The sequence below is a fragment of the Panthera uncia genome (assembly GCF_023721935.1).
Source record: "Panthera uncia isolate 11264 chromosome B3 unlocalized genomic scaffold, Puncia_PCG_1.0 HiC_scaffold_1, whole genome shotgun sequence".
In the NCBI taxonomy this organism is placed as follows: domain Eukaryota; kingdom Metazoa; phylum Chordata; class Mammalia; order Carnivora; family Felidae; genus Panthera; species Panthera uncia.
Genome location: NW_026057582.1, coordinates 65,432,034 through 65,451,405, shown reverse-complemented (window position 1 = coordinate 65,451,405; position 19,372 = coordinate 65,432,034). Strand labels below are relative to the sequence as shown.

Genomic DNA, 19,372 nt, shown 5'->3' with positions numbered 1-19,372 from the left:
ATGGCAGTCAGATGCTTAAAGCTCTGTATAGAATCCCTGCAAATGCAAGTCACAAATGTAGTCTGATAAAGGTTTGTAGGCTACTGAAATGTGAATGGCATTGCTATTGATGCTGTGACTTTTTTCCCCTACACAATGAACAAATTCTTGGTAAAGTTATAAACAAAAGTAAAATACAAATTTTCTTGATTTAATAGGAGTTCTAGTTTGGAAATAATTCATTTTATTCTAAAATAGCAAGGAAAAAAAGACTGTATTTATGTGTCAAATAGGCTTCAGTTCTAGGTTAATGTAATTATAATAGTTTGGGGGTTTTTTTTGTTTTTTGCTTTTTGTTTTTTCTTTTTTGTTTTTTACCTGTTCAGAGCTCCAGCTGGAAATTTGAAAGTCTGTACTGTTATGTAGGTCTTTTTGGTACATTACAGGATATCCTGCAATCCTCACCTCTTTCCACCAAAAGCCAGTAGTCATCTTAATGTTTTTGACAACTAAAAAAACATTTCCTCCAACTTTAATAATGTTCCCAAACTTTGCCATACTTGTTAAAACTATTGGGTTTAGATGTATGAAAGGTAAGGAAATCAAATTCTAGAGAAAGAAATGATTATGCAACTTATTTGTAATCGTGGAGTGACTAAATTTTATTAAAGTGGGTAATTTGAAACTTTAAAAATTAAGATGGCTTATAGTATGTACTTATTTTTCCTAGTAAAATGAATGAAAATAAACCCGGTGCTTCACAGAATCTTGGTAAGTAAAATATTTAAAACATTTTCAGATATAATTATTTGAAATATATTGTTTATATATAATATAAACAAATATAATATTAAGATATTCTACTCTTGCCTTTTTATTATATTAAAACTTTGTAGAGTGCTGACTCAAAATAGGAATGAGTTCCTTGGTCCATGCTTTGTTCATACACCCATATACTAAAATAATAATATCGTGTGTATTCATTTCAAGAAAAATCCACTGTAAGATAACAGTTTGTCAAATTTTATTCATATTCTCTACATGTATTTATCAGGTATGCGTTTCATCTGAATAAAACAGCATTATTTAATAAACAATTTTTTTCATCTTTTTTGTATGACTTTTTCTTAGAAAAGGAAAAATGCGGGTAAGACCATTTTAAACAATACACAAAACCTAACATGAAAAGGAAGACTTATCTGTAGGTGCTCGTAACAGTCTCAAATAGATGCATACCTTTGCTTTTACTGGTTCTTCATTTGTTAGTTTAAACAATAATATATTGATTTGCTACCATGGAAAATGAGAAATTTAAGTTATGCTCTTCTGCCATTACTCCACTCATTTACCCTTTGTAAGATTTAATTTTTGATGTTCTCTCAAATTAAAAGTATTGTACTTAAAACTCTGTCTTGACCATCACTAATAAAGAGTGTCTGTTAACTCCACCTTCATGGTTGATAAAAGAAATTTGTGCTCTTACTCCTCCCTGTACTTTGCTTTTCTGCTTTTACCTACAGACTTCTACCAACTATGTTAATTGTTCAGAAACTTCGTAATTCATGGACTACCTTCATGTATTTGTTAACTGCAAATACTGCCTTTACTGTTATTAATATTTTTCCTAAGATTGACTCAGTTTTTTACTTATCTGAATGTGTTTATTTCATTATTTTAATACAGCTAGTATCATTTGCTATAGTTATAAGGTGATCTTAATATAGTGAAGTCAGAAAGAACACTGTTACTGCATTTTAAATATTAAAAGTAAAAGACAACAAAGTACAAATACAAACGAAAGCAATCTACATATAAAAATGGATGCCTGAAAACTAGTGTGTTCTACATCCAGTGTTTCCATCTACTGGGTGAAGGTAGGAAGGGGACAAATGGAAAGCTGCAGGTTCATGGCATCATAGCATATGCAGCTCCATCCGGTGCTCATCATGAGGACTCCCATTCTTTAGTCTTAGCTAATTCCTTGTATTTTTCTTCCTCTTGATAGCTGCATGCACAGTTGCAGCTAAAATTACAGGCACTGGGGATGAAAGAATTTAAGATGAGAGCAGATGAGAGCTGCTGGTGTAAGATGTCCTGTAAACAAATGGCAATTTGCTGGAGTTGATGTGGTCAGTTACTCTGTATGGGGACAGAAGGGGAGTTGACATATTTTGAAAGATTGCGGAAAGGGCTTTCAGTTATGGCTAACCTTTAGTGACAGAGGGCAGATATAGGGGGGGATATTTCATAATATTAAATATTAGCTCATGATGTTTTTTTTTCCAGTCCTGGAATCTATTTTGTGAGTACACTGTTAAATGTAGTACCATTTCTTTTTCTTTTCTTTTTTTTTTAATGTTTATTTTTGAGGGAGAGAGAGTGTTAGTAGGGGAGGGGCAGAGAGAGAGGGAGTCAGAATCTGAAGCAGGCTCTAGGCTCTGTGCTATTAGTATAGAGCCCGACACGGGGCTTAAACTCACAAACCGTGAGATCATGACTTTATCTGAAGATACTTAACTGACTGAGCCACCCAGGCGCCCCAGATGTTGTACCGTTTCAATGCATAACATCCATTCTTGATTACATGTATTAACTAAAGGTAAATAAGACTGGCTGCTGTAATAGGTAAATGCTGAAGTCTTAGTGGTTTAACACAACGAAAGTTTATTATTTGGTTAAGTTACAGTCCAGTGTGAATTGGTTAGGGGAATTGGAGCAGATAGGGGGTTTCTGCTCCATGCAATCACTTAAGAGATTCAAGCTCCTTTCATCTTATATTGGTCAGCTACCTTGAGATTCTCAGAGTCTTTTTTCTTCAGCTGGTAAGATTTTCTCATAGTTTTATTAGTATGTTATTAGAAATTTTCTTTACAAGTAAATATAAGGTAGAAAAGTTTGATAATTATAATACTAATGTTTATTCAGCTCTATCTAGCTGCCACACCCTTTTAATTTTATTACGGTATACCATCTCATTTAATCCTTATTAAGGCATAGTTTGAGGTAAGTACTCTTGTCCTCATTTTTAAGATGAAGAAACAGAGCCATAAAGTGTTTATGTGACTTGTCCAAGATTACACAGCAGGAGTGTGGTGCTGAAATTTAACTCAGATCTCCTTGACTCTACAGTTTGCCTTTATGAAATTATTATTGTTATGGTAAAATACATATAACACAAAGTACACGTAACTATTTTAAAGTATACAGTTTGGTGGCATTTAGTACATTCACAGTGTTGTACAACCATCACCACTATCTAGTTCCAGAACATTTTCATCATCCCCAAAGGAGACTGTACCTGTTAGGCAGTTACTTTTCATTTCCCTCTCCTTAGCCCCTGGAAACCACCAATCTGCTTTTTGGGCTGTCTGTGGATTTACCTATTCTGGATAATGTAATCTATTATATTAATGGGGTCATATAGTATGTGACCTCTTGTGCTTGGCTTCTTTTATTTAGCATGATGTTTCTAGGCTCATCCAGGTTGTAGTATGTATTAGAGCATCATTCCTTTTTATAGCTGAATAATATTCCGTGGTACGGATATAATGTATTAATTTATTCATTCATCCATTCATTGATGCACATTTGGTTTGTTTTCCTTTTTTAGCTCTTGAGAATAGTGCTGCTATAAATCTTAGTATTCAAGTATTTAGTTTGAACATCCATTTTCAGTTCTTTGGCGTATATACCCAGGAGTGGAATTGTTGTGTCATATAGTAACTATGTTTAAAATTTTAAGCAACAAAAAATATTTTTCCTAAGTCGCTGTACCATTTTACATTTCCACCAGCAGCGTTTGAGGGTTCCTATTTTTCCAGATCCTTGCCAACATTTGTTAATTTTGGACATTTTGGTTGTAGCCATCCTAGTAGACGTGAAGTGGTATCTCATTGTGGCTTTGATTTGCATTTCCCTGATGACAGATGATATTAAACATCTTTTAATGTGCTTACTGGCTATATATCTTCTTTGGAAAATGTTTATTCAAATCATTTGCTCCATTTTTAAATTGGTTGTATTTTTGTTGTTGAGTTATAAGAATTTCTTATGATGCATTGTGGACACTAGACCCTTAACAGATATATGTTTCCAAATATATTCTCCTATTCTGTAGATGGTCTTTCCACTCTCTTGAGTGTTCTTTGATGCACAGAAGTTTAAAACTTAGGTGAAGTCCAATTTATCTATTTTTTCTTTTTTACTTTTGCTTTTGGTATCATGTGATTCCTAAGAAACCACTGCCAATCCAAGGTTATAAAGATTTACCCTATATTTTTTTCTCAGAGTTTAGTTTTGGTGCTTACATTTAGGTCTTTGATCTGTTTTGATTTAATTTTTGTATGTGGTGTCAGGTAGGGGTTCAGTTGTATTACCTTGCATGTGGCTATCATGTTGTGCTAGTAACATCTGTTGAAGAGACTGTTCTTTCCCTCAGTGAATGATCTTGGCATCCTTGTTCAAAATTAATTGACCATAGATAACATGTATAGGTTTATTTCTAGACTCTTTTTCCCCACTTGATCTATATCATTGTCCTTAGGCCACTACAACACTGTTTTGATTTCTGTGGCTTTTCCTAAGTTTTGAGTTTCCTTTCTTTTTTTTTCCAGATCCGTCTAACTAAAGTTTTGTCAGTTTTGTTGACCTTTTCAAAGAATAAACTGTAGTTTTTATTCTCTATAGTTTTTCTGTTTTCTATTTTATTTATCTGTGCTGTAATCTTTATTTTTTTCTTCCTTCTGCCAGCTTTTGGTTTAATATGTTTTTATTTTTCTAGTTCTTTAAGGTTAAAATTGTTATTGATTTGGGGTCTTTGTTTTTTCATATTGGCTTACATAGAGATCAGCCAGAGGTGAAAGCTTAGGGTTTCTGGGGTCTTTTTCTGAGCATGTATCTAGTCCTGAGCATGTGTGTGTCTTTCTAGATTCCCAGGTATCTGTGGGAGCTTTTCAAAGCCTTTATTTATCCTTGTGTCCCCTTTTCCCAGCCTCTTCTTTCCAGGATGTTTTGGTCTGTTACCTGCTTGTCCTGTCTGTTACCCTTTGGTGCAAGCTGCTTCAGCTAGTATATTTGTCTAAGCGCTTTTGACAAACGGTGAGACTCCAGCCCTGGGAAAGTTCTGAGGCAAGCAAAACAAGGGCATGCATCTGAGCTCATCCCTCAGGGATCCACCACACAGATCAAAACACATAATCACATTTCTTTAAGAACAAGGTTCATTTCACCTCCTCTTGGACAAGCCAAACCTGGAACATGGGCCATCGTACCTAAGGCCATTGCTCAGCTGGAGAGTGGGGGATGGTAGGCAGGTAAGTTAAAATGCCACAAAGTGCTCATCAGAATTTACCAGCTTGTTTCTTTATTGAGCATTCTCCTAAGTGTTGTAAGTTTTAAAACTAGATTTCAGAGTTTCTAAAAAATTGATTCTGACAGTTTTTGGCAGCTTAAATGTTGTCTTAGTGGGGAGATAGTGTTTTGGGGTTTCCTAATCTATTTTCAGTGATTACCCTACTAGTTGCCATTTTGACGACACACTGGAATTCATCATTAAAGATAAATTAAAAAAAGTGCAAAGTCTAAAACACTGTTTATTGTTTAGAAATAGGTGTTAGAAATTTTAAGTTACTGATAATAGTATAATGTGATTTGCTCTCTCAGAAAGAATTGAACACCTCACTTGAGAGAAGCTCCAGTTCCATAGGTTTTATTTTAAAAATTTAAAAATATTTTTTATATCTATTTACTTTTTTCACTGTTAGCTTGTGTTTTTTGTCGAAAAAATGATGACTGTCCTAATAAATATGGAGAAAAGAAAACTAATGAGAAATGGAATCTCACTGTACATTACTATTGTTTGGTGAGTATAATTTATAATTAAATCCTGGAAATTTGATATTCTTCTAAAGAAGACAATTAGATCTTGATGGCTGGTTTCTGAGAATTGGATAAGTCATTTAACTTCTTTTTGGATCTCATTTTGCCTATATCTAAAATAAGGTTTTTCATTTATCAAATTCTAAGATCCTGAAATTAGTTGGTATGTATGAAGGAAGACCTGTCATCATTATCTGTATTTTTGTCTAACCCTTTAGGGCCTAAGTGAATAAAGGAGAAAATGGTTAGGGCTTTAAGGTCGTATCTTTTTTTTCACTTTTTTGTTTCCGTTGTTGCAAGTGGTAAATCTCAGAAAAGAGTTGTTGAAGGTTCAGGGAATAGAAGGAAAGTATTTTACTTCACAGAGAACCTGCAAAAAAAAGTTTTGAATGAAGGTAATAAATTCTTGTGGAAGAGGAAATAGGTGAGTTTATGGGTCACTTGGAAGAAAGAAAAACTGATTTCATACTGAGAATTGGTCTCTCATTTGTTTCCCCTTTCCTTTACCAACTTCTCACCTCACTCAGTCTGTGCCTTATATTAATAGCACCTTCACTACCTTAGCATGCCAAGGTTGCATCAGTAGACACAATATTTCTTGATAGTATGTAAGTTATATATTGCTTCTTAACAAATTATCCTGAAATTTAGCAGTTTAAACAGTTATTATCTCAAACACTTTTTGAGGGTCAGGAATCTGGTATTGGCTGAGTTTGGTAGTTCTGTCTCAGGGGCTCTAATGAGGTTGCAATTCATATTGCATATAAATTGCAATATGGGTTCAGTCATATAAAGGTGAGAGAGGGCAGAGGATCCATCTCTGATGGCTCACTTTACATGGCTTTTGGCCTTAGTACTTTCTACGTATTGGCAGGAAGCCTCAGTTCCTTACTTCCTGGGTACCTCTGTAGGGTACTCACAGCATGGCATCTGGCTTCTTTTAGAAGAAGTGGTAAAAGAGAGAGAAAGAGAAAAAAATGGAGAGATAGATAGACACCAAGATAGAACCATATGACCTAGTCTTCACTGTCCCATACCACTGTCACTTTTAATTTATTCTCTTTGTTAGAAGTGAGTCATTAAGTTGAGCCCACATTCAAGGCAAAGGGAAATAGGCCCCATCTCTTAAAGGATGAAGTATCAATAAATATGTACATCTATTTTCATACCCACCCCAGCATCCCTGTTAAAACTCTAGATACTTCTTGAGAAACCATTTAACATATTTCTTGGTGATTCTCTAAGACTATAGTGTTGTGTCTCAGGTACCCTATGGATTAAATAGACTTCTGGACTGGCCTAGGAACCTAATTACTTTGTACCAAGATTTAAGGGAATTTGAATTTGGCATTCCAAGTTTATTTGTAAGTTGGAAGTCTTAAATTTTGTATCACCAAAGAAAACCTTTTCATTTTTCTAAGAGTTTATTTTACTTTTTATGCAGAAGAATCAGGGGAGCTATTTTATTAGTAATTGGGTTATGTTTTCATAGCCAATTCTTTTTTTTTTTTTTCCTTCAAGTTTATTTTGAGAGAGAGAGAGCACGTGAGTGGGGTAGGGGCAGAGAGAGAGGGAGAGAGAGAATCCCAGGCAAGCTCCATGCTTGCCCAAGCACAGAGCCCAGCGCGGGGCTCAATCTCACAACCATGAGATCATGACCTGAGATGAAACCAAGAGTCCAAAGGTTAACCTACTGAGCCACCCAGGCGCCCCCATAACCAATTCTTAAGTAATGTGTATTTTTTAGGTTTAGGATGTATTATATTGATTAAAATAATCCTCTAATCACAAATTTAAAGTATTTTTAAATTATTAAATATATTTAATTTTATGAAAATGTCCTTTATATTGTTTGTCTTTAATGAGTATGATAATTCAAAACATACCCAAGGCTCAACACGTCAAAGATTCCATTTCATTGTGAACAGGAAAGTACAGTAATGTTATAAATGGTAATGGAATGTTAGAGTTGAAAGAGACTTATAGGGGCGCCTGTGTGGCTCAGTTGGTTGGGCCTCTGACTTCGGCTCAGGTCGTGGTCTTGCAGTTCACGGTTTGAGCCCCGCATTGGGCTCTGTGCTGACAGCTCAGAGCCTGGAGCCTGCTTCGGATTCTGTTGTCTCCTTCTCTCTCTCTCTGTTCCTTCCCTGCATGTGTTCTGTCTCTCTCTCTCAAAAATAAATATTTAAAAAATTAAAAAAAAAGAGAGACTTAGAGACAATCTAGTCCAGTGTTTTTATTTTTGTGTGTAAGGTCAGAGATACTAAATTACTTGCCTAGAGTTCCAGAAAGTTCCAGGACACAGAGCCTGGTTTGCAAGCCAGGATTTATTCATAGTCCCATGTGTTTTCTTGATTCATGTTTCCTTAACGTATTTAAACTGAAGTTAAAAGATTTTTAAAAATTCAAACATTTATGTTAACCATGATTCAGTAGGTTTCCCTGTAAATACTCCTTTTATGATTCAGAATCCAGCTAGATTTCAAGTTGGCCTGAAATATCACTGATAAACTGAATTACCTCCATAACATTTACTGATACTACATTTACACCTTACAGTATTTACCACTATTTTTTCTAAAACAGGTGTTTTCTGCCTTCCTTTCTTTCTCTCTTTTTCTATTATTTTCTGGAATGCTTTTAGAAACCAGTTTGGTTATAAGAACTGTTAATATACAGTGTCTTCCAAATCAAAGAATTTGAGTAGCCTCTTACTTTGACCATGAAAAATAACTGTTGTAGATAAGAGGCGCTTGAAATTGGAGTTATGTCCATTTTTCATTGGAACATTATTGATCTTCTCTATATATACACACATACACATGTTTTATATATACGTATATATATATTTATACATTTTATATACATGTATATATACATATATGTATATGTGTACACACATATATTTCATATATATACACACACACACACATACATATATTTCTAAACTAGTTTGTTAGAGTCTGTTTTCTAATTGAGAATATATTTATAGTTGATGTCAAGTGGAATTTGGCAGAGAGGTAAAGAAGAAGAAGGAGTTTACGGTTTTCTAATAGAAGACATCAGGAAAGAAGTGAACAGAGCTTCTAAACTGGTAAGTAAATTGTTTTACTCTTTACACTAAATACTATAAGTATGTCATATTAGGGAGGTTTTTTCCCTTCAGTTTCCCAACTGGAAATTTACAAGACTTTGATTTTATGTTCAAATGCTTATTTTTGTCAAATACAGTAAATTTAAAAGAACACTTTGTATATTTGCAATGAGAGTGAGGTTAACCAACCCTCAATAATACATGTGACAATGCTGGTTTCATATCCTTATTTTATTCCAACCTATCCATCATTTCACCTACTCTTACCATCAGAATTGTGAACATACTTTTACTCTGCTCTTCTTCAAATCTTTAATCCTGAGTCAACCCAGTCATTCACTTTTCATTCCTATACCTCAGTTACTGAGTTGGCATGATGGGTTGAGGTGGAAATTATGCAGCTGGGCAGACCAGTAATTTATGATCTCTATACCTCTTGTGGCCATTCTGTGACATTGTGTACCTTTGTTCACTTCCTTCTCATGTTCTCCAAGATAACTACAGTAAAACCTTGGATTGTAAGTAACTTGTTTTGCGAGTGTTCTCCAAGACGAGCAAACATTTCTAATAAATTTTAATTTGATAAATGAGCGATGTCTTGCTATACAAGTAGTATGTGACACTGAATGTCACATGATCACAACTGAACCAGTGGTTCTTCTCTTGCTCTCACTGTGAGATTGTAGGTGATCATCTCCCATGCTCAGATGCTCTGTCTCAGCTTGTGGTGTTTGGCAGAAATCAGTGATTTTTCAGAACGTTGAAAGGTGCCCACAACTGGCACTCATGGTTTTTTTTTGTCACTTCAGAACACTATTTACAGTCCTTTGCCTTTCCATACGAGAGTTAGGTTAGGAATGCTTTGTTTCATTCTAGGTCAGGGTGCCTGCAGATAACAGACCCTTTCCTCCTCTGCCTTATTGCCAGTTATATTAAATACGGTATATGACAAGTGTTTATTAATACTGTACTATAGTCAACATCTGTGCGAGTGTATACAGTGGCCCCCATGCAGAAAAAGTTTCCATTGAGCCAAGAGCAGTGATTCTGTTAGAGATAGTGGAAGTTGTCCTACACATAAACCTCCTCTCTCTTGTCTCCCTCACTTCAGCCATGAAGGTCTTCAAAGGTTAATTTGTTTATTTTTCTTTATATTTTGTGTTTTCTTTATTATTTTGTATTATATTACAATCCTGTAATCATTTTTATATGAATTTTTTTGGGTCACGGAATGAATAATCTGAGTTTCCATTATTATGGGGAAATTCGCTTTGATATACAAGTGCTTTGGATTACAAGCATGTTTCTGGAATGAATTATGCTCGCAAATCAAGGTTTTACTGTATTCTAAACTTTAACCCCTTGTTCATCTAATTAGTTTGTGAGTCTTCTGTGTGATATCTACTGTATTAAACACAAGGAAAGAATTATAGGTTTCCATGTGGTGTGAGTAGAAATAAGGAGAATTAGAAAATGAGAAGGTTAAAAAAAATGAGAAAAAAAAAATGAGAAGGTTGGAAGTATAGGGAATTCTGTCCAGAGGAAATGATAACTGGAACTGATGATTTTTATGGAGTAGAGATGAAGAGCATTGACACATCATAGTTGAAGAAGTCGAAGAAAGGTTGTCTCATCAATGTAGGAGTTGTTTACAATGATAGCAAGAATTAGATACAGAGAAAGGCACCAAAGTCTCAAGGTGGGAGAAGTTAGTAGGTAACAGAGGATAGATGTCATTAGGCTCAAAGGACCAGAGTTTTTAAAGTATGAAGGTAGAGTTGTGGACTATAGTCTGTAATAGAGAACTAAAATAATATTTTGATATCCCCCTTGCTTTTTTCCATACCCTCCTCCCAACCCTTGCCAAGTCTGAATGAAAATGAAAGACGATGGGAAAATAAGAAATTTCATCCAAGAAATTCTGAAAGGGAAGCAAGACCTTTATTTTAGTTGAGGCAAAAAGAAAAGGGGGGGGGGAAACAGTTATTTTTAAATATGTTGAGGAGGCATGGGACTAGATGGTGGGATATAACTGTAGGGCATAAAAGGAAACCTTGGGCGAAAGGTTAGCAGTGGCATTTATCTAAGGACTATGTGAGAATATTAGTATCAGAATTCCTCAACCTTCTGATGATTAGTGAACTTGTGGTGAAATATGACCTGAAAGGGTCTCCTTGCAGTTTGGAAATACCTGTTTTCTAAAAACATCTTAATCCTCTGTGAACATATTGTGAACCTTTAAAAATATCCTCATCCTTGAGTTGTCTCCATTTGTGACCTGAAGCTAGAGTTCCATATGTCAGTTTATGGGAGGAGCCTCAGGTTGGCAAGGTATTCTCCAGTGACCTAATGGTACTTCAGGGTCAGCAATAAGACTACATACTCCCTTCATCAGTGACCATTTTATAACGGCTGTCTCAAGGGTTCCAAAATGTTTTAGATACTGCTGTGTATTTTAGTAATGATTGAATTATCTAATATTAGTCTTTGTGTTCATATACCAGTGTTATATTTTAGTTAGTGTCATTGGTATTGTGTTTGTTCCTTAGGGCTACCATAATAAATTACCACAGACTAGGTCGCTTAAAACAGAAATTTGTCCTCATAGTTCTGGAGACCAGAAATTCCTAATGAAACTGTCAGAAGGATTGATTGTTTCTGGGAGCTCTGAGGGAGAATCCCTTCCATGCTTCTCTCCCACCTATTGGTGCCTACTGGCAACCTTTGGCATTCCTTGGTTTGTGGCACCATAACTCCTGTCTCTGCTTCCAGCTTCACATGTTCACATGGCTTTCCCCTCTGTGTGTCTGTGTCTTAAATGTCCCTCTCCTTTCACTTATAAGAACGCTAGTCATTTGATTTAGGGACCACCCTAAATCTAGGATGGTTTCATTTTAAGATCTTTAACTAACTTACATCTACAAAGACCCTATATCCAAATAAGATCACATTCATAGTACCAGGAATTAGGACTTGAACATACCTTGTTGGGGGGAGGTCACTATGTAACCTATTTTGAGTATCTAACACTTTTTTCATTTAGTTAGGATAGAGTGATTGATCCTAGCAGATTTTTTTTTTTTTTTTTTTTTTTTTACAGATTGGTTTCTAGTATTGTTCGACTGTTCTCCTTGATGAGTATTTCCTAGTTATGTGTTTTTTATTAGATTTGAGACTTTTTTTTAAATGTTTATATATATTTATTTTGAGAGAGTGGGGGAGGGGCAAAGGTGAGGGCAGAGAGAGAGAATCCCAAGCAGACTCTATGCTGTCAGCACAGAGCCCGACATGGGGCATGACTCCATGTACTGTGAGGTCATGACCTGAGCCAAAACAAGAGTTGGATCCTTAACCAACTAAGCTACCCAGGCGCCCTGAGATTTGAGATTTTAATGTATAGCCGTTATGTTTACAAATCCTTTAGTTGAAAGTATTTTAGCCAGGTAGAAAGGAAAAGAAGCATCTCTGTCTCATCCACATGTTAGATGGGAGATGAATCCTTTATGAAAAATTGTTACAGTAGTGAATCTTTAGTGTCTTTAGATTGTTTCTGGGTTGGACAGTTTTTTTCAGGAAATTGCTTTAATATACCATCATCATAGCTGTTGTAAGATGAAAATAATTTCAGACTCCCCACAAAGAATATTCATTTATACCTGGGTCATATTATAGTACTCAGCTTTTGTATGTTATGATCTCTGTTTTCATATTTTCTTCTAGAAATGCTGTATTTGCAAGAAAACTGGTGCTTCAATTGGATGTGTTGCACCCCGATGTAAACGAAGTTATCATTTTCCATGTGGACTTCAGAGAGAATGCATTTTCCAATTTACTGGCAATTTTGCGTAAGTTAATTAACTATTGAATATGAACGATGAATGTTAGGGAAAAGTAGAAAATGGATATGGATATCCCAATGATAATTCCTTTGTAAAATTTCTTTTCAGAGCTACACTGAGTTTACACATATATGTACATTTATGTTTTAAATACTCCCCTCTTTTATGGAGTCATCACTGTCTTCAAAGTCTTGGAAATTGCCAGTGTAGAATGGGCTTAACAATTAATATTCACTTTCAGCTTTCAACTCTAGACTATGATACGGAACCCTTAAATTATTCATATTTAATAAAAATTTCCACCTTTCATAAGTCTAGATTTTTATGTCATGTTTTTAGATTTATGATCCACTTTTCTTCCACAGGGCCAGATATATTTCTCATTGAGTAAATTGAAGGCATTTAAATTTGGTGGAGTCCAAAAATAAATATTATGCCCTGGAGTGCCCCAGACAATGTTTACTTCCTGAATCAAGCTTTAAACATCAAAATTTATGAATTTTTGTATTTGATATTATTAGTGTCCTATTTCTTGTGGTCTTTGTGTTCTTGAACTATTTAATGGATTGTTACCATGTATAAAACTGCAGTTTAGAAAATACAAGAGGAAATAAATTTAGTGACTTAAAATAAGTTTTTACTTACATTTTATGTGTTACTTGATTAAAATATTTTTTAAGTTTAAATTCCTTCTTTTGTGCATTGTTGAGTATAATGGTGTTGCTAACAATATTATTACATAGGATTCTCAACATAATACTAGTTACTGAAATTCTGTGAGTTAAGTCTTAACCAACAAAAGGTACACATTCTGAATGTCCAGCTCTCCTTGCTCATAGATTGTGAAATGGATTTTTTTAAATATCAAATTTATTGTCAAATTGGTTTCCATACAACACCCAGTGCTCATCCCAAAAGGTGCCCTCCTCAATACCCATCATCCACCCTCCCCTCCCTCCCACCCCCCATCTCCCCTCACTTTGTTCTCACTTTTTTTTTTTTTTTTTTTTTTTTGTTCTCAGTTTTTAAGAGTCTCTTATGCTTTGGCTCTCTCCCTCTCTTACCTCTTTTTTTTTTTTTTTTCTTCCCCTCCCCCATGGACTTCTGTTAAGTTTCTCAGGATCCACATAAGAGTGAAAACATATGGTATCTGTCTTTTTCTGTATGACTTATTTCACTTAGCATAACACTCTCCAGTTTTTTTTTTAAAGTTAGTAATAGTCAAGCTTTATTAGGTAAAGAGGTAGAGACAGAACAACTTCAAATTCTCATTATCTTACAATAGTATTTCTCAACTTTTTATTCATTATCACTCCTTTAGAGAGAAATATGAAGTTAAATTTAAATGATACCCATTCATATGAATGTCTTACAACCACGAATTTATTTTTCCTTTACTTTTTCTTTTTTTTTTTTAATTTACATCCAAATTAGTTAGCACATAGTGCAACAGTCATTTCAGGAGTAGATTCCTTAGTGCCCCTTACCCATTTAGCCCATCCCCCCTCCCTGTGAGATGGATTTATAGTGCCAAGGTTCCTGTCTATTGTAGGTTAATTATGATACAAATGAGTTTTCTTTTATTAAATGCAAATTACAATGCTAGCCTGATTGTGCTTTGCAATTAATTAGATGTTATTTTTAAATAATTTATATTTTTAGGTCATTTTGTTGGAACCATCGACCTGTTCAAATAATTACATCTAATAATTATAGAGACTCCTTACCATGTACCATTTGCTTGGAATTTATTGAGCCTATTCCAACTTACAGCATATTACGAAGTCCTTGTTGTAAGAATGCTTGGTTTCATAGAGACTGTTTACAGGTAAGATATCTTGTAAACTTTTTCTGATATAAAATTTGTTGCTTGCTGATTTGAATTTCATTTATTTTATTTTTTTTAAGTTTATGTACTTATTTAAGTAATCTCTACACCCAACATGAGGCTTGAACTCACAACCCTGGGATCAAGAGTCATATGCTCCTCCAACTGAGGATGGCAAGGTGCCCTGATTTGAATTTTAAATTGGAAAGAGTTGACATGTGTATTTTACCTGTACTTGTAACTTTTAAAAACAGCTTAATTAAAGCATATTTTACATATGAAATATACTGTACTGAAGAATTACTCTATTGAAATTTACTCTTTTGAAGTGAATATCAAACTAATATTTTAATAAATAGTTTAGAATACTACCTTTTAGTTTTTATTATGCTTGAACATTTTTGTTGTTTTTACCTAAGGCTTTTGTTTGTATTTCACAGTGAATAAAACACAGATTTAATTCCCCAGTTCATTTACATATTTAAGCTTAGAAGACCAAGATATGTGAAATGATAATTTAACTGTAAGCTAAGATACTTAAATGTTAAGAGGCCTTTAAAACAAAAAAACAGAAACAACTGTGGTCAACACTATATGACAGCTTCTTGATAGGGACTGATTACTATTTAATGAATTAAAAGCATTAGTTCTTTTTGAAAGCCACCTTGTAAAACTTGATGACAAGTTATTAAGTAAATACCATACAACACATAACATTAAGTAATTGAACAGTTATTTGATTCAGATGATTCTTGAAGATTTTAAAAAGATCTCACTTATTGATAACATCATATACAATAATGTACATGTGTGAACCGGCCAACTGATAGTTATAGTTAATAGAATGCCAAATAATAAAGGATTTAAGTTTAATGCTTTTATTAAAGTTTGGCTTTTATTATTGTTTAGTAAAATATAATGTTATTGTTGATTATAGGTTATCCATAAAAGTACTTTTTAAAGTTAAAAGATGTTATAAATCCTCATATTTCAAGACAGTCTTAAAAGTATTAATAATAGTAAAGTACTTGAATGAATCAAACAATAGGCAATAACTTCAGTTTCTTCTCAAGTAGTGGTCACTCAGCCCAGTAAAAAATATACTTTCAAAATTACAGTTTCTCGTAATAAACCCTCTGCAGTTTCACCAGGGGTTGTGTCCCCTACCTTTGAACTTACAAATCTTTTAAGCCATCCTGATCATTATGTAGAAATAGAGAATATTCAAATGCACCTATTGGACCCTATTTTGTAGCACATGTGAATAGAATGAGTGAAGCACAGAAGTTGAGTGTGGGATCTGATGATGGTGTCTACACTCAAGCTCTTTTGGTACACCAGAAGGCCAGAATAGAACAACTTAAAAAGAACTCGAAATTCAAAAGAAAAAGCTGGTTAAACTAAAATCTGAGGTCATTGAAATGGAAAATATTCTAACTCAGGGGCACCCGAAAAGATTAAATTCCACATCCCCAAATATCTTCTCTCAAAGAAATGTAGCAGTTTAGAATTGTAGTAGACCATTCCAGATTGACCTTGACATTAACCAAAGAAATTGATCTTTTTTAAACCTGAAGACCACATTTTAATCTCAGCACTATTCATAACTTCTATGACAATATGGGATTTGTAGATCCTGTGCCACCAATACCCAAAGATCAAAGGTCCACTATCAAAACACCAAGGACTCAAGACACAGAAGATGGTGAGGGGTCTCAGTGGAATTGTACTGCCTGTATTTTTTTGAACTATCCAGCCTTAATCTGCTGCAAACAATGTGAGATGCCAAGGCATCTGAGCCAAAAAGCCCTATGTCTCTAAAGTCACATGTGAAGTTCAAGAAACTGGTCTGTCATCCAAGTTTCATTGCTACATAGGATTTTGTCAGAGTGACGGTGTGACAAGATGCTGTTACTCTAATGTTAAATGTCAGCCCACAGAGCTAATAATACCTCAATCTAATGTCATGGGCAGTTGAAATTCATCTTGGTTGCCCACTGTCTAACCATGTACAGTGTTACCAGTAGCCCATTATGGATAATTCTTGTTATATTAATGCCTAGGTGTTCCCAGTTACCTTTTTACCCTCATGTCACTACTGAGTTTTGATGGGAGGAAAGAGTAGAATGATGGCTTTTTTTTTTCTTTCTTTCTTTCTTTCTTTCTTTCTTTCTTTCTTTCTTTCTTTCTTTCTTTCTTTTTTTAAAGCTTTCAGTGAGGGGGTGCCTGGGTGGCTCAGTTGGTTAAGTGTCGGACTCTTAATTTTGGCTCAGGTCATGATCTGGTTTGTGAGACTGAGTCCCACGCTGGGCTCTGTGCTGACACAGAACCTGCTTGGGATTTTCTCTCTTCTCTCTTCTCTCTTTCTCCCTCCCTCCCTCCTTCCCTCCCTCTTCTGCTCCTCTTCAACTCACATGTGCTCTCTCTCTCTCAAAATAAAATAAAATAAAATTTAAAAAGTTTTCAGTGAAACACTACAAACATGAAGAAAAAGAACAAGGTTTAATTATTTAAAAACTGTTGCTGCCTCATAGTGCCAGTGGATAGGGGAAGAACTTCATGAATTCGTGGAACTCTTGGCCTTGTCTTTGTTGTCCCGAAAACATCTCCACTAGGTAAAGCCAGCTTCTGGGATCTAAGGATGAAAAGGAAAGCAGCGTGTGTTGTTTGTACAAACATGCAGTGAAATATCCCAAAGCTTTTCCAACTGTACCAATCTTGAGTCTGCTTTAAAGGATTTCTTTATTATTTTCTTTATTTCTATGTGTATAGTGTGGTAATCTTTTGTTAACTGATTTTCTTGTTTCATCTTAGTGATTAAGCATATTGATGTCCCTTTTTAGCTTTACCTGAGAAAAGCAGTGCCTTAAAATTAAAAAGCATTAATAAAATGAAACCGTGCACAACTTTTCTGTACTTTGTCCTCATGAGTGCCAGTGTTCTGTGAAGACATACAGACAGATGCTGGCCAGTGTATTGCAGGAAATACTACAGAACTTATGTCTTTAAGTCACACTGTATACTGAGTTTAGCAGTGGGTGGCACAACACAGCGGTTAGTCTTCCACAGGGAAGCTTAAAACAAAAGGTTTTTAACCCACTGAAAGAACAACAACCTTAAGCAGAACTTTCATAAGAGATTACTGTTGGGAAAGTACAGTTTTCAAAACCTGCAAGAGCAGCAGTACCTACAGCTCTTTTTGGGGAGAAGCTTAAATGCTTTACTGTCGGGACAATCAGTATCAAACCTGACTTGGTAGCAATATCATGTATATTTGTAAAATGAAGCTAGTCATGTTTAGGACAATTAAAAGCTGAGAAAAAGAAAAGCACACGCAAACTTGAACACTGAAGCAACCTCAAACATATCTTTATTTTGATGATATATTTTGATAAAGTAAATCAGATGATCAGGAATGTATATAACTAAATGAAATAAAGAAACAACAGTATGCATTTTAAAAAACAGAATTATGAAATTATATATTCATATTCACTTAACAGTGGGGTAAAGGGATGTGACAAAAATGTAACAAAAGGTAGGAGATAATGTTAACTGTCACCCACTGTAAATGTCTGCAAAAGAGATTTTTTATGTGAGTTAGGATTATTACAGGTAATCTTAGATGAATGTCAAAACCTTGACTTCTAGGTTGTATCTGGGAAGAAATATGACAGTCCTAGTTATACCATAGACCCAAAAGCCCTTAATATGGTACATTATGTTTTAAAATGAGGCCTTGTTTTTTAGCTTCATCTGATAAATCAGTTTTTATTTGTATTATTAATAAAATGCAATTTAGATAAAGAAAAATACTTGAGTGGTTTTTTGGGTTTTTTTTTGTTTTTTGTTTTTTGCATGAGCCTTGAACTTTTTTATATTTAGGATTATTCAGTTAAAAATGGCAGGGCGGAGCCTAATTTTGTTGGGTAAATTTCATAAATTCTGTCAATTCTTACAAAGAAGTGTTTGTAAAAAAGGATCCAGAGAGTGCAATTCATAAATATCAGGAAGAGTTATCTTTGCCTAATGAGGAACAATTCACATTTTATGACAATTTTACAAAAACAGTTTTTTCTTCATTAAGAATTTGTATTTGAAAGAATGTAATTATTACCAAATGTATCCTCTTGTTGATTTGTAAGAGTATATTATTTTTCAAAACAATTAAGATTTGTTTCAATTATTTGTTGATAATGAAACAGGTTCTCAGACTTGACCCTAGTATTCATATGGCTTTGTGTGAACACTGAAAATACCAAATTTCTAATCCCGTCATTAAAAAGTTAAAATAATATTCTTACAACAGTGTAGGCCTACTTTATGCAAATATAATATAAAATCACAGCCACACGGACACCTATGACAAATACTAACATGCCGTTATTACTTGATTAGAGCCCAGTAAAAGCTAATTCTTGAGTCATGTTCAATAAAGGAGCTGACAGTGCCTTTGCCATTCTGTCACAAGTCTTAACTGAAATAGTAAATGGAGTTTTTCCCATTATATATCAATACCCAAAGAAAAAAAATTTCTTTTAATTAAAAAAATTTTTTTTTTAATGTTTTTATTTATTTTTGAGACAGAGAGCATGAGCAGGGGAAGGGCAGAGAGAGAGGGAGACACAGAATCCGAAGCAGGCTCCAGGCTCTGAGCTGTCAGCACAGAGGCTGATGCTGGGCTCAAACTCATGGACTGTGAGATTATGACCTGAGCTGAAGTCGGACACTTAACCGACTGAGCCACCCAGGCGC

General features: G+C 34.6%; 1 protein-coding gene and 1 long non-coding RNA gene across 13 annotated transcripts in view; one reads left to right on the top strand and one right to left on the bottom strand.

Moving 5' to 3' along the window:
- The window catches only part of G2E3 (G2/M-phase specific E3 ubiquitin protein ligase), a 63,226-nt gene that overhangs the window by 20,427 nt on the left and 23,427 nt on the right, over positions 1 to 19,372 (top strand). For all 12 annotated transcript variants that reach the window (XR_007453742.1, XM_049612952.1, XM_049612951.1 and 9 more), the window contains 5 exons: positions 710 to 750; positions 5,742 to 5,839; positions 8,849 to 8,950; positions 12,671 to 12,795; positions 14,452 to 14,617. Coding sequence is in view for 11 of the 12 variants with exons in the window: in XM_049612952.1 (XP_049468909.1) it covers positions 714 to 750; positions 5,742 to 5,839; positions 8,849 to 8,950; positions 12,671 to 12,795; positions 14,452 to 14,617 (528 nt within the window). In the remaining variant the exon portion in view is untranslated. The remainder of the gene's footprint in view (positions 1 to 709; positions 751 to 5,741; positions 5,840 to 8,848; positions 8,951 to 12,670; positions 12,796 to 14,451; positions 14,618 to 19,372) is intronic.
- LOC125909609 (uncharacterized) overlaps positions 16,956 to 19,372 on the bottom strand; it is a 31,043-nt gene continuing 28,626 nt past the window's right edge. Inside the window, exon 4 of the long non-coding RNA XR_007453743.1 lies at positions 16,956 to 17,252. This is a non-coding gene — a long non-coding RNA (uncharacterized LOC125909609). The remainder of the gene's footprint in view (positions 17,253 to 19,372) is intronic.